The 16,316-nt window shown below is 42.7% G+C and overlaps 2 protein-coding genes across 2 annotated transcripts; one reads left to right on the top strand and one right to left on the bottom strand.

Moving 5' to 3' along the window:
• Positions 1-247: 247 nt before the first annotated feature.
• LOC131950469 (uncharacterized) lies at positions 248-2,581 on the top strand (the record flags this gene model as incomplete). The annotated part of the gene is made up of 3 exons (XM_059312638.1): positions 248-464; positions 1,010-1,285; positions 1,777-2,581. Coding segments are annotated over 3 exons (1,248 nt in total), but the record flags the coding sequence as incomplete, so codon positions are not given.
• A 5,906-nt stretch (positions 2,582-8,487) lies between these two features.
• LOC131950473 (uncharacterized) lies at positions 8,488-15,736 on the bottom strand. Its single transcript, XM_059312643.1, has 5 exons — positions 15,580-15,736; positions 15,124-15,225; positions 14,738-14,873; positions 14,064-14,323; positions 8,488-10,534 (listed from the first exon to the last, which is right to left on the bottom strand). Exons 1-5 carry the CDS (start codon positions 15,711-15,713, stop codon positions 9,070-9,072), a joined length of 2,097 nt encoding a protein of 698 aa, XP_059168626.1. The 5' UTR covers positions 15,714-15,736; the 3' UTR covers positions 8,488-9,069.
• Positions 15,737-16,316: the final 580 nt, after the last annotated feature.

Genomic DNA, 16,316 nt, shown 5'->3' with positions numbered 1-16,316 from the left:
GTTCAAGAACATCCATTAAATTAAAAGAATTCTGTCCACTTACTGTCCAAATGTTCAAGAACATCCATTAAATTAAAGATTTCTGTCCACTTACTGTCCAAATGTTCAAGAACATTCATTAACGATCTCTGTCCAGTTCTTTTCTAAATGTTCAAGAACAGCCATTACATTTTTAAAAATATCTTGTCATAGTCTGAATGTTCTAGATCAATTATTCCATTTATTACGATGTGTGTCCCGTCCCCAGCAAGTGGCCACGCCCATGGTGGTGAAGAAGATTCTAGACCTGAAGCAGCAGAACCCCTCCATCTTCGCCTGGGAGATCCGGGACCAGCTGCTCTCCCAGCGCGTGTGTGACGACACGACCATCCCCAGCGTCAGCTCCATCAACAGGATCCTCAGGAACGCCTCGTCCACGGCCCAGACATGCCGGGCTCACCTGGGGCCTTTGACGTCATGGCCAGGTAAGGCTTCACTTTTTGTACAGAGCAGGTAAAACATATGTAGCATTGTGTTTGTTACACTACAATACATGTTGGTCATTGAATCGAATTCAGTGTTTCTTCCAGACTTTTTACTTGGGAAGGGGGGGGGGACTTGAAAATTTTCGGGGGGGGGGGGGGGGGAGGCGTACTGAAATTTCCGGGGGGTGGGGACACTGCTAAAAGTATATATTTTCTTTATAAATTCCATTTCGTTCGGGGGGGGGGGGGGATGCCTGGAATAAACTCAGATCGAATCAGTGATACATTTTTTTTAATAATTAAAATAGCATTTTGTAGCTGACAAAATTTCATTAGTCGTATGCCATTAGTTAAAAACTAAATTAATTTTGTCTTTACCTTCAATCAATAACCGACAAACTAATTCATCTTAATATACCACATTGTACATTAGTACTTACTTGTATTTCTATTAAACTGATACTTTATAATAGCATAATATTGTCTAAGATATTCGTGATAAGAATTACCATTGTACAACACCAGTGTCTTATTTTTTTCAACAGGTTCCCCGGCGCCTACCCCCAGCCTCACCTACCCCTGGTGCCCCTCTCCCAGTACCAGCACGCCTGGTACTCCCCACCTCTCCGTCCCCGGGCTCTCCTACCCCCGTCTTGTCCAGCCGCTGACGGCAGAGGGGAGGAGTGACGTCAGCTACGAGGGCCCCAGGAGGGACCTGAGCCCACGACCCGGGGACGGGGCAGTGTGTGACGGGGACTGCACGGACTGTGACTCGGGGAAATCCCCACCACAGAAGAAACGAAAGGCTGGCAGTCGGACAGGTGAGAGAAACCTACCTGTACACACCTTTAGGGCTGTACACATGTTGACATTTTCACAAACTATTTTTATAGAAACAACAACAGAACTATCGAGTCATTATGAGCAGAAATAAATATCAGAAGTCAGAACATTAAGTAGATTATACTTTCAATAGTTTCATTTACGAGAATTGAAACCTAGACTTCTTAAAATTATAATTTATTAAAATGCATCTCTTGGAATATTTCTTTCATTAATTAGCCACTAAGCAAAACTTATTAGATTTTCACTAATAATTCACTGTTTTAACGTGGTTAGTACTTTAGTTGAATAAAATAGTTAACGAAACAATGCGTTCGTTCAGAAGTTAAACCCGTTAAATTTTTACAAAATTTATATCTCAATTTTAACGTATCGTCTACTTTGAAATATTAGCATTTGATGTTTCATACGTATAGCGCTATATGTAGAACTTCCTTAACGAAAAGTTAAAATATTTTCTGACCCGCAGACACAGAGGTCAAATCAAAGTCCAGAAGAGGTCAAGACGCGGACAGCGACAAGCCGTCCAGCAGTGCGGCGTCCGATGCCGCATGCCACGACAGATGCGACGCTGACCAGCCCATCGACGTAGAGGACACCATGTCCAGCGAGGAGGACACACAGAGCGTGGGTCACCCCGAGAGCAAAGGTCACGGCCTCTGCAGCCCGGACGTCACGGAGGTCAGCACTTCACCGGACCCGACGCGCGGGAGGGGTAAGAGAAGAGACACGGTAGAGGAACAACGGCTCGCATTCCAACCCAACACAAGAAAAACAGAGTCTGAAAGTGCCAAGACAAGCTCCGACCCCCGGCCGTTTTATCGACGCTTCTGCACCTCACCCCCAGCCTCGCCACAGGCGCCGCCCCTGATTTACTCATCAAGACCGTATCAACCAGAACCTTCCCCGTCGACGTTTCCCATCAAACCCCGCGCCGCCCTGCACCCAGCGTTGAACAGCTACGCTCCACTTGGCCTACCCAACGCTGGCCAGATCCTGGAGACCAAGTTGGCCCTGTTGAACAGTTACGGCTTCACGGCCAACCGGTTCCCGGGGTTCGGCCTGGCGCCCGACCCCAGACTCTGCTTCACCAGCCCGAGCTTCTTGCCTCTGATTGGCCAGTCCATGACCTCGTTCTGTACCAGCTCTCCGTCTTTGGTCTCCATGTTTCCCTTACAGCTGAAAGACCACGGACCGGTTGTGACGTCAATGTCCCCCACATAGCCGGACGTTCTCTAAATAAACTAATCCAACCAATCAGCAATGCAGAAATTCGTCACGTGACTTAGAAACACTTCTGCTGTTCTAAAGAATACTAGTTAGCAGTGTAAGAAAATAATCTAGAATCTTCCGGGTGTATCTCTGGAAACCACGAAAACCTGAAAAAGGCAACAAAAAATTGTTTTCCTAAATAAAAAATAAAAACATTCCTGTCAAGATTGGCATTAGCAAGTCGTGGATGCAAGTTCTGGTAGCCATTTTATCCACATGGGTGTTTGATGGTAGCCATTATATCCACGTGGGTGTTTGATGGTAGCCAAAGTATCCCCGTCAGTTAGGACAAATAGCCAAAATTTCACTTGCTATGGATGCAGGTAGCCAAAATTTCACCTGCTATGGATGCAGGTAGCCAAAATTTCACCTGCTATGCTTGCAGGTAGCCAAAATTTCACCTGCTATGGGAGGAGGTAGCCAAAATTTCACCTGCTATGGATGCAGGTAGCCAAAATTTCACCTGCTATGCTTGCAGGTAGCCAAAATTTCACCTGCTATGGATGCAGGTAGCCAAAATTTCACCTGCTATGCTTGCAGGTAGCCAAAATTTCACCTGCTATGGATGCAGGTAGCCAAAATTTCACTTGCTATGGATGCAGGTAGCCAAAATTTCACCTGCTATGGGAGGAGGTAGCCAAAATTTCACCTGCTATGGATGCAGGTAGCCAAAATTTCACCTGCTATGGATGCAGGTAGCCAAAATTTCACCTGCTATGCTTGCAGGTAGCCAAAATTTCACCTGCTATGGATGCAGGTAGCCAAAACTTCACCTTCTATGGATGCAGGTAGCCAAAATTTCACCTGCTATGCTTGCAGGTAGCCAAAATTTCACCTTCTATGGATGCAGGTAGCCAAAATTTCACCTGCTATGGATGCAGGTAGCCAAAATTTCACGTTATACCGCACATTATTCTATGGGCATATTATTTATAAGAATTATTTAACGATAACATGACTGAAGTTTCAAAACTTACTGACTCAATGAAAACACGAACTTTGATATTCAGGTAAAATGCTGCGTGTGTTCCACTATACCTCGTTTACGGGCAAAGAAAAAACGAGACATGTTTCAAGAAGAACCTCGACCATTTTAATGTGTACACTCAGATACTAATTGTAGAACCCCTGGCTAGTTTCCTCATGTGTCCCGAACTCGACCCATTCGCATTGAATGCGAGTCGTCTATCGGCGTGACCACCACTCACAACCAGATGCCAGGGTAGTAACGTAGTGAAGTCTACACGTCGTTCTGGGGAAGCCAGAAAGTTAAGAGTTGCTTTCTCTTCTAATGCCAGCGTGCTGAAGTTCGTCGCGTTGTGTGGTGTACTTGGTCTTGCTCGAGTGGTGCTCGCTATACTGGTTCTGGCTTCAGTGGTGCTGTCTAAAGTGGTGCAGGTTCTACTGGTTCTGCTTCCATTGATCTGGTTCTGGTGGTGCAGACTCCACCTTTGCTGCCTATACTAGAGCTGGTTCTACAACGGTCATATTTGACCACACACTATCTGGCAATTAAAATTAAATAGTCGAATGTATAGATAGGACATTCCAGTTTAGTAATGTAGATGCACTCAGTTATTGCCCTTTATTTCAATTTCACTAGAATTATTTATTGACTTGAAACAGAACGTGTTACTAACAGATAATTCATTTATTTTGTATGAAATATTTTGTTAAAAAATACATATACGTGTATGCATGTATTACTGTTATAACAATTATAACTATTATTATTATTATTATTATTATTATTATTATACGATGAATTGTTGATCGTTATTTTCATGCTATTAAAATTGTGGTTGTATAAATTCATGCACACTGTGGGGTCAAATTATTGTGTTGAGTTTTTGTTTTCGCGAACTTTTAATGTGCAATACAGATAATGTAAAAATATAATATTTTCGTAATTTTTTCGTTGTCTTCTTTATTCGTATTCATCATTTTATTATGTGTTGTGTGTTGCGTTACCGTGTGGTGTGGGTCTTTTGTGGCTGTGTGGTGCATACAGTATGTGGTATCTAAGTGGTCTGGTTGTTATACCGTGGGCCTACCGTAAAGTATATGGCTGATTTGCAGTTTGGCCACGTCTATACACAGTAGCCTTACCTACGACTTGCCAGTTTAGTCAACAATCAAAATGGCCCACGACTATTCAACAAACATCCAAGAAAAATGTCTGGTACCCTCAACAGAATAATTAATTAGGGACTCTAATAAGAAATAAACTAATGTAGATAGTATAAGTTATGTAGCTAATCTTGAGCTGCACTAAATCAGAGGTGCCCAGTTTTTATGAGAAATCTTTTTATTTGAGAATTCTAATTATCATAATTTATTGACATTCCGTACTTAGCTTGTATAGCGGCAAGCATCTTGATTCGACTCCCCCCCCCCCCCCCCCCCCCCCTACCCCAATCCGTAATGTCGCAGTGCCTGCCACCATCATGCAGGACGTGTACACTGAAGACATCAACCACAGCCACAACCCGAAATAAAGGTAGGTAAACAGGATGCACGACTTGGACGTTTTTTAGCATAGGGCGACCGGGATTCGTTATGTCAAAGAAAAAGATTGAGAAATCATGGAATATTTTTTTTTAAACCTAGTAATATAATTATGTCAGAGAAATCTAAATGGAACATTTTTAATACTGAGCCCTGTGTGCAATCTGTGAAATAATTGTGAGGTGTTATTAATAGTTTTAAGACAATATGGCGTGTCACGTTGTAGAAGACAAGGATTATGCAGATTCAAAATATGCTAATAAGCTGGCTTAATCAAAACAACAATAGTTAAAACAGATACCATGAGGGTAAGGGGACATAATAATAATATTATGTATGGATGGTAACGAGTGTTTTTTTTTTAAATTAAATTTTGTTTTTGACATCATGAAATGTGACGAATTATGAAGGAAACACTTACAAAGGAAAAATGAGAAACCGAAAATTGCGGACAAATGATACGCGGACACAGAAAATGCATCTAGAAATTTCGCACATAGAAAGATGCGCAAACGGGAAATTGCATACTCAGAAAAACACGCATTTAGAAAATCCGCTAGGTATAAAAATTCGCTCACACGGTGAAATGCGCACAAAGAAAATATCGCACACATAAGTCGTAGAAGTACGTACTATAAGAGAAGTTCATATTTACTCAATGATAGGCAGAGATCCGCGCACAGCATGAAGGCATATCCTATTCGGTTCAACATTTTATTTATTTTTTTACGATTAAAAACAAGATGGTTATAAATTTTTTTTTTTACTAACTAGTTGATCGGACACAGTCTTTCAACCCCCCCCCCCCCCCCGTTTATTACAGTGAGTAAAGTAAAATAAAACAAAACACTGAGTAGTTTCCGTAGGGTGTGTCTTGAACCTTTCCATCACCATTAAAAAAAACAACGTTTGAAGTCATTTTGTCGTGGAGATAAATATTAAACTTTAACTAAGGAAATTTACAAAATGATGTAGTGGAACGACGAAAAACAAAAAAAACCAAAACCATATTCTGTTGTACATCGAATAGGGACTGAATATTATTCCATACCTTTATAATAAAAACGTTTTGTTTTTATATCGCTCTCTTTGTCTTCAAGCGTTACGACTGATTTGCCAGTCAATGAAAAATATGCATGAGAAAAGAAAGCGAAACAAAATAATTACTACATATCTTGCAATGCTGCTTCTTTGATGCTTAATATGCATTCTGAAATGGTTCTTTTTTTTCAAGTGATAATTCCGAACCGTGTACGAATTTGTGTAAAATGTTTTAAAATGGTTACAAACGAGTTTCCCAGGAGTCTCCGGGATGAATAATGTAATAAAACTTTCCTGTGTTTTCGCTTTCTTCTTATTGTTTCCTTACCGGAGTAGATCTGCGTGCATGCTCGGCCGATTAGTTTTATTTGCGTTGAACTGCGTGAATATCTTTCCTGTCTATGTGGATGCCCTCCGAGGCGTGCCCACTGGACCGTAGCCTCATTACTTCCGTGAGAAAGATTCGGTCCTCCCACCGTGGGACCCACACGAATATTTACCCGTGTAAAACATTGATACAGGGCCATAAAACATTCGGGCAACGAGGCTTCAAGGAGCTGAAATAAGTTGATGGGCTACGAGCTCGTTAAAAGAATATCTTGTAAGAAAAATGTAGGTTGCCGAAAATTAATCGTGTAAAGAGAAATACATAATTGATAACTTGTTCGTTAGTGACGTTTGATGGTAGCTAAGTTTGGCCAATAATGTTATGTGGTTATAAATATAATGTATGAGCACCAATGTAACTGACCATGAATGATGCTTGGCTGTACCTACGTTTGGCCAATTCACAGAACCTATAACTGGCCTCCAACCATGTTTGCTAGTGTCGATAGTAGGCCATGAATTATGTTTTATAGTCGGCCAATATACGTTTGGCCATTAATATCTTTTGATCTTATTTGAGTTTGGCCGCTAGATTCACCAAAAACATGCCCCAGTTGACCATGTATTATGTTTGATAGTAGTCCAACATTTGTTTGGCCATCAATATCTTATGATATTATTTGATTTGGCCGCTAGATTCACCAAAAATCTGCCCAAACATTACCAGCCAGTTAGTTGAATGTTTGGTCGGCCTGCCAGCAGCTGCCTCTTGTATGTGTCTGTGATTTACTCTGGCAATTTCCGCCAGTGTTTCTTCCAGACTTTTTTCTCCGGGGGGGGGGGGGGGGGGGGGGGGGGGGCACTTGAAATTTTCGGGGGGGGGGGGCGGTAAATTTTCTTCGGGGGGGGGGCGGACACTGTTAAAAGTATATACTTTCTATTTAAATTATATGAATTTCATTTCGTTCGGGGGGGGGCGGAAAAATTTTTTCGGGGGGGGGGGGGGGGCTTTGCCCCCCCCCCCCCCCCCCCCCCCCCGAAGAGATGCCTGGAAGGAACTCTGCTTTCCGCACTATCGCAGTTTACCATTTATATACCAAAATTACTTTATACCCTCTCCATATGAATCTACCATCTCAGCTTACCATTTATATACCATGCCTGAATAGCGCATATCAGTTTACCTTTTAAAATTGATAAAATTAATAAAAAGGAGTGAAAATTAAAACTCACGAATTAATTTCTTTTAATAGCAAGGCTTAAGATACAAGTACATGAAGGTTATAACAAATTCTAAAAATAATTCAGGCATTCTATACTATAAAATAATTATATCTCAATTTTCATACAATTTTCAAATTCAACGAAAATGCTTATACACTAATACATCATCAACATATACTGTCATATACGTAGTAAGTAAACTTGTTAATAGTAGGAAGTAATGTAGCATAAATTGGAAGTAAAGTAGTTAAAGGCAGATGATCAATTTTTGACAAGTAGTAAGTAGTTTTGCAAGTAGGACGTTCTTTAAAGCAGGAGGTAAAAATAAATGAAACGCGGGAAGTAAAGGGGCACATTCTAGGAGCTAGACAATGAAGATAGCTCTGGAGAGTGTCACGTGATAGGTATAGAGGTGTCACTTTGATGGGTTTAATTAGCGGTGATCATAAACAAAACTTTAATTAACATAGACCTACATACACAAATAACATCACACAAACATTAATATACTCACTACACACATTGATACACGCACATACAAAATTCAACACATCAAAAAAACATAATTCATATCTCAAAAAAACCTCTTTATATATATATATATATATATATATATATATATATATATATATATATATATATATATATATCCTTATCCATTCTAAAGTTATAAAATAGAAGCTACACTTGTTGCACTTAACCTGACCTCATGACCCCCACCACATACAACCACACACTAAACATCCCCCCCCCCTAAACACAACCACTTATTATACAACTCCCTCTACCACCACACACACACATCTATTACAAAATCTTTAACTGCGCCGTGCCAAATTACTTCACACCTACTTCAGGTAACTCCAGCCATACCTACCTCCCCAGATTCCCTTAGATTAGACCGTCACAGCGGTACCCCTTTTTTACCTGAGTATATCTTGACTCTATCACATATACATTTGTAGGAATTTCCCCCTGTTAATTGGCCCGTTTAATAAAAAAAATGTCCACATCCCGCGACCATAACCTCGCTCACCACTGCTACAGCCAATAAATTTTCCAAGACAAAACCTTCGCGTTTTGTTCGCGCGCAGCGATAAATTTCATCGCGACGGTGCAACCGGTGCACACCACGCCGGGGACAGAGTTATCACAAAGACTGATCTCCCCTTTGTTGCGGCGGGGGCTTGTCCACAGACCGAAACACCCAGACGGCAAAACACCGAAACGCCGCACAAAAAAAACAAAAACACCGAAAAAAATATTTTTAAAAACCCCTTACACAACTGCTCGCTGAGTTCTGTCATAGCTTCTCAGAAACAAATTAATGATCCAGGTTCTATTTGGCATGCTGTGTTACGTTAATTCCACGGTCAATCTATTACTTCATTCAGACCGTGTCTTCTTGTGGTAGGTATTGATACCGCATACCTTGATGCACTTTGGATTTTTTTATTTTGCCTGCTCGGTCAGATTTTACTCTGTTGGGCTTTACTCGTGTCCTGCCTGAAAATTCTGGATAAACCACTTCATATTTCGTATGAGACCCGCTGTCGTCCACATAACCCCCATAGTTTTCTGCGTCATATTCGACGTCGTTTAAATAAAATAAATCTTCATCGACATGCGCCGTCCTATAAAAATAGGGTAGCCCGCCATAGTTAACCTGAGGACCGTTGAAGCTTGCTACATGACCTCTGTAATCCGCATGCTGTCTTTGATGCGGAGCGTGAGACCCGCTGATATCACCGCGCGCCCCGCTGTTCGCTAGCCTTTGAACAGCGGAGCAAGACGGGAGGACTGGAAAAGAATTCTTCCCACCCTCAACCAACCGTTTAAGTTGGGAGCCGTGTGTGGCTTTCGAAGAATCGATTCCATCAATAATCGATTCGGTATCATCGTGCAGGCGAGAATCGCGGTGATCAGCGACAAAAGCCGGCGTTTCAGTGTTTAGTTTTCTCACTGTTTCATCCCCGGGGTATGGACGACCGTTGTTGCGGGAGGAATCGATAAACTCTGAGGTGGTGGAGGATTCCAGCAGATCTGTGGTGGAAGAATCCACGAAGTCTATGGTCTCAGACGACGATGACAGGAGCGGTTCCAGGTCTGGCGACAGATCGAAGAGGGGGAGGTTAGACGAGTTCTGCATGGCGGCGTCCAGCTGTCGCAGGTGGGGGCAGTTCTTGACCAGCCATCTCAGCGCCAGGTCCCTCGTCACCGCCGGGTAGACGGTAAACCCGGACGACTTCCGGTTTTTCTTCGACTTCCTGTCACGAGATTTGCTGCTCCGAGGCCAAGATCTCGCCAAGTCTCGTTCTGCCGGCGTCGTGAAGTAGGAAGTAGATTTGCTACGCTTTGAAGATGAAAAATTGGTGTCAAACGAAAAAGCATTTTCGTTCTCATCTTCTGACGTGCTTTTATTACTTTTCTTTTCAGTTTTACCCTTTATTTTCTTTTTATCCTTCTCTTTCTTTTTCTTATCATCAACATCATCATCATCTTCATCATCACTTTCCTTACTTTCATCTTTTTTATTTTCATCCGTCTTTTTTTCATCTTCTTTCTTGCTTTTACCATCTTCCTTCTTGTCTTTTTTCTCTTTAATATCATCCACAGTGACCTCCCCTTTCTCGACAAATTTGGACAGAGTTGTCTCCCATCCGTTTCTCTCGTGGATGAACTGGTCGTCAGACTCATCCTCCTTCTCCTTCAGCTTGTGGGCGGAGAAGAGGAAGAGGATGAGGGCGATGAGGATTGTCAGGCTGATGATGAACATGACGATACCCATGTTGTCGTGGAGGGTACGGTACCAGCGGGCCAGAAAAATGGGAGGCTTGTCCACGGAGAGGAACATCCTGTGGGGAACAGAGAGGAACATCTTGTAGGGAACAAAGAGGAACATTTTGTAGGGAGTAGAGAGAGGAACATCCTGTAGGGAACAGAGAGGAACATTTTGTAGGGAGTAGAGCGAGGACCATCCTGTAGGGAACAGAGAGAGAGAGAGGAACATCCTGTAGGGAACAGAGAGGAACATTTTGTAGGGGAGAGGGGAACATCCTGTAGGGAACAGAGAGGAACATACTGTAGGGAACAGCAAGAGGAACATCCTGTAGGAAGTAGAGAGAGGAACATCCTGTAGAGAACAGAGAGGAACATCCTGTAGGGAGTAGAGAGAGGGACATCCTGTAGAGAGTAGAGAGAGGAACATCCTGTAGGGAACAGAGAGAGGAAGATCTTGTAGGGAACAGAGAGAAGAAGATCTTGTAGGGAGAGGAACATCCTGTAGAGAGTAGAGAGAGGAACATCCTGTAGGGAACAGAGAGAGGAACATCCTGTAGGGAGTAGAGAGAGGAATATCCTGTAGGGAACAGAGAGAGGAACATCTTGTAGGGAACAGAGAGAGGAACATCCTGTAGGGAACAGAGAGGAACAATTTGTAGGGAACAGAGAGAGGAACATCCTGTATGGAACAGAGAGGAACATTTTGTAGAGAGTAGAGAGAAGAACATCCTGTAGGGAACAGAGAGGAACATCCTGTAGGGAGTAGAGAGAGAGGAACATCCTGTAGAGAGTAGAGAGAGGAACATCCTGTATGGAGTAGACAGAGAGAAAAACATCCTGTAGAGAGTAGAGAGAGAGGAACATCCTGTAGGGAACAGAGAGAGGAACATCCTGTAGGGAGTAGAGAGAGAGAGGAACATCCTGTTGGGAGTAGAGAGAGAGGAACATCCTGTAGAGAGTAGAGAGAGGAACATTCTGTAGGGAACAGAGAGAGGAACATCCTGTAGGGAGTAGAGAGAGAGGAACATCCTGTAGGGAGTAGAGAGAGAGGAACATCCTGTAGGGAGTAGAGAGAGGAACATCCTGTAGGGAACAGAGAGAGGAACATCCTGTAGGGAGTAGAGAGAGAGAGGAACATCCTGTAGGGAGTAGAGAGAGGAACATCTTGTAGAGAGTAGAGAGAGGAACATCCTGTAGAGAGTAGAGCGAGAGGAACATCCTGTAGGGAGTAGAGAGAGAGGAACAACCTGTAGAGAGTAGAGAGAGGAACATCCTGTAGGGAGTAGAGAGAGGAACATCCTGTAGGGAGTAGAGAGAGGAACATCCTGTAGAAAGAGAGGAACATCTTGTAGAGAGTAGAGAGAGAGGAACATCCTGTAGAGAGTAGAGAGAGGAACATCCTGTAGGGAACAGAGAGAGGAACATCCTGTAGGGAGTAGAGAGAGAGGAACATCCAGTAGAGAGTAGAGAGAGGAACATCCTGTAGGGAGTAGAGAGAGGGACGTCCTGTAGAGAGTAGAGAGAGGAACATCCTGTAGGGAACAGAGAGAGGAAGATTTTGTAGGGAACAGAGAGAAGAAGATCTTGTAGGGAGAGGAACATCCTGTAGAGAGTAGAGAGAGGAACATCCTGTAGGGAGTAGAGAGAGGAACATCTTGTAGAGAGTAGAGAGAGGAACATCCTGTAGAGAGTAGAGAGAGGAACATCCTGTAGGGAGTAGAGAGAGAGAGGAACATCCTGTAGAGAGTAGAGCGAGGAACATCCTGTAGGGAACAGAGAGAGGAACATCCTGTAGAGAGTAGAGCGAGGAACATCCTGTAGGGAACAGAGAGAGGAACATCCTGTAGGGAGTAGAGAGAGAGGAACATCCTGTAGAGAGTAGAGAGAGGAACATCCTGTAGGGAGTAGAGAGAGGAACATCCTGTAGGGAGTAGAGAGAGGAACATCCTGTAGAAAGAGAGGAACATTTTGTAGAGAGTAGAGAGAGAGGAACATCCTGTAGAGAGTAGAGAGAGGAACATCCTGTAGGGAACAGAGAGAGGAACATCCTGTAGGGAGTAGAGAGAGAGGAACATCCAGTAGAGAGTAGAGAGAGGAACATCCTGTAGAGAGTAGAGAGAGGAACATCCTGTAGGGAGTAGAGAGAGAGGAACATCCAGTAGAGAGTAGAGAGAGGAACATCCAGTAGAGAGTAGAGAGAGGAACATCCAGTAGAGAGTAGAGAGAGGAACATCCTGTAGGGAGTAGAGAGAGGAACATCCTGTAGAAAGAGAGGAACATCTTGTAGAGAGTAGAGAGAGAGGAACATCCTGTAGAGAGTAGAGAGAGAAACATCCTGTAGAGAGTAGAGAGAGGAACATCCTGTAGAAAGAGAGGAACATCTTGTAGAGAGTAGAGAGAGAGGAACATCCTGTAGAGAGTAGAGAGAGAAATATCCTGTAGGGAACAGAGAGAGGAACATCCTGTAGAGAGAGGAACATCCTGTAGAGAGTAGAGAGAGGAACATCCTGTAGGGAGAGTAGAGAGAGGAACATCTTGTAGGGAATAAAGAGCCATGAGCTACAGGTACCCAGGATCTAATCCTAGGGCCACGGGTACAAAACTAGATCAAGCTCAAACTCAAGAGAGTTGATGGTGGGTAATGTAAGACATAGAGGTCTTGTCATGATGTAGTGTTTTGAACATTTTCTCTAATTAACCTCGTTAAGGCGTTAGAGAAGTCTATTTCTAAATTTGCTATTGTTGTTCATGTCTAGACACATCGTATTAGCTGTGGTATTACGCCTCCCTCCCTCCTTCCCTCCCCAGGAGCTGTAGGTAAGCATCCCCATAGCTTACATTATCATCTTATCATTTACTTTGTGAAAGAGACTTCACCCTATTTTGGTATAAATAGTCTACGTGAGGAGGTAAGGAAAAAGGTCATGCAGTACAAAGTTGAAATATGCCTAATATGGCGAGCAACAAAGGGGAAAAACCCAATAAATTTGACTGTCTTATTGTTTTTAGAGTATTTTCCCTTGGCAATATTTTTTATTTTGTTTTTAACATAAGCAATATATTTATTTTAAAAAAAACATGTACATACTTTAGAGTTTAAAGTAGAATAAAATTAGGCTAAAATGACTTTAAAAACCCAATTTTATAAACCACCTATTTGGGGACATTAGACAAATGGACATTACAAGTCAGCTATCTTCTGGTCCCTTGTATGTATGGGTCTATAGACCGCGTATAACTATAACATGTTTAGCAGTACTTGCATTTAAGTAATTGGATCACTACAGCTTGGTTTTTACATTTGTATACTATAATATATGATATTTTTAATGATATATTTATAGACTATTGCGGATTAATGATACCTTTGTATACGAATTCGATTTTAAAAGATTGCAAAAGCTGCTCAGTGTTAAAGGCTAGAACAGATTAACCAAATATCCACCGCTAATCGGAACCAATACGCAAAACCACTAGCAGGCACATACCCCACGCCCATGGAGAACGTCACTCTTAGCGTCGTTGTCCACCCCTGAACACGCCCCTGGAGGACGCCACTCATTGCCCCCCCCCCCCAATACGCCCCTGGAACACGCCACTCACCAAGCTGTGTCCCAGGTCCGGTTGGTCCTAGAGTGGGTCACCTGGCACTCCCAGACCCCCGAGTCGCTGTAGCCGACAGCGTCGATGACGTCAACTGTGGTGTTGTCGGCCAGGGTGAGTACCTTGGTGTTGACGAAGGTGTCGTTGAGCAGCCAGCGGCGTGTGGAGGCGGGGAACAGCCGCCCCAGGCAGCCGCTATGGCAGTCCAGTCGGGCTGGCTCTTTCTCGAAAATGTAGCGGGTGGGTGTCTGGGTCTCAACCTAGACCGACATAGACGTGAGTACTGTCAACGTTCTTCACATAGACCAACATAGACGTGAGTGTCAACGTTCTTCACGTAGACCAACATAGACCAACATAGACGTGTCAAGGTTCTTCACATAGACCAACATAGAAGTGAGTGTCAACGTTCTTCACGTAGACCAACATAGACCAACATAGACGTGAGTGTCAACGTTCTTCACATAGACCAAGATAGACGTGAGTGTCAACGTTCTTCACATACACCAACATAGACGTGAGTGTCAACGTTTTTCACATAGACCAATATAGACATATTGTCAACATTCTCCATTTAGACCAACACAGACATAATGTTAGCATTGTTCATAGTCATACTGTCAACATTCTCCGTCTAGACCAACATAAACGTTCCTGTCAAACACTCCACTCACCTGCAGGCTATACACCCCTACAGTTATATTCTCCTGTGTGTTGCCACTCCCCCACTTGACCACACACTCATACACCCCCGTGTCCCCGGGGGTCAGGTCTGTTATGTCCAAATTGCCCTTATAATAAAACACACGGCTAGCGATAGGAGAAGACTCAAGTCGGTATGACGATATATATATATATATATATATATATATATATATATATATATATATATATATATATATATATATATATATATATATATATGTATATATGCATAAGTTTAATCAACGAGTATCCATTATTAAACACAGGGAACTGTTAAAAGTGCAAGAGAATCTATTAATAACCTTGTACTGCCATGTGCACCAATAAGCAGCACCTTATGCTGGCAGTAGCGTACCTAGGGTCCATGAGAAAGTAGTCGTCGTTAAAGCTCCAGGTCAAGGTGGACTCTGGTAGCTCAGCCTGGACAGCATGTGTCACGGGGTGGTCACATATCAGCCTGGTATATATATATATATATATATATATATATATATATATATATATATATATATATATATATATATATATATATATATATATATATATACCAGGCCCCTAACCATATTATTTTCTTGTTATTAATGTCAAAACGTATCTTAAGTTTAATTTACTGTAAAACCAGACCACAGTTAAAATAATTTTAGCAACCCTACCAGTACCTATTTTTCAACAGCAAAGAAAATCTGAGTACAGGTACTTCTCTGTTTGTCCTGTATTGTCCTGCATTATCCTGTAATTTACTGGATTGTCCTGTACTGTCCCGTATCGTCCTGTATTGTCCTGCCGTCGTATTAAAACAAAGAGGACGTACCGGACCGTCTCCCCCACCTTCCGCTGAAAGTTCTGGAACATCTGGTCCATGTAGGCGCTGACTTTATCGCGGACCTCGTTACTGAGTTCTGACGTCAGCGGCACACGGGCAGTTGTACTGGTCACCTCGGACATTTCCAGGGGTCACCGTGTGACGTCACCCTACAAAAGTCAGCTCTTGGTTGACAATGTCAGGGGTCACCGTATGACGTCACCCTACAAAAGTCAGTTTTTGATGAAAAATGTCAGGGGTCACCTTATGACGTCAAAAGTCAGTTTTTGGTGGACAAGTCAGGGGTCACCGTATGACGTCACCCTACAAAAGTCAGCTCTTGGTGGACAATGTCAGGGGTCACCTTATGACGTCAAAAGTCAGTTTTTGGTGGACAAGTCAGGGGTCACCGTATGACGTCACCCTACAAAATTCAGCATTTGGTGGACTATGTCAGGGGTCACCTTATGACGTCAAAAGTCAGCTTTTGGTGGACAATGTCAGGGGTCACCATATTATTATTATTACTTCACCCTAAGAATCAGCTTTGTTGGAAAATGTCAGAAGTCACCATATAACTACAATAACTCAGCTTTTGGATGCGGTGCCACTGTCACCATATCTACATGTCCACAGGGCTTATACAGGCTGTAATATATCGTAACAGTATTTCAACAGCTCTTTATATGGTACATAGTTATGGATCGTGGACATATGAATTATACAACAGGAACGGGAGATATAAC

This window comes from Physella acuta, unplaced genomic scaffold (assembly GCF_028476545.2).
Source record: "Physella acuta isolate Inbredline_101_S28 unplaced genomic scaffold, ASM2847654v3 ptg000766l, whole genome shotgun sequence".
NCBI lineage: Eukaryota > Metazoa > Mollusca > Gastropoda > Physidae > Physella > Physella acuta.
This window is presented reverse-complemented; position numbering and strand designations above follow the sequence as displayed.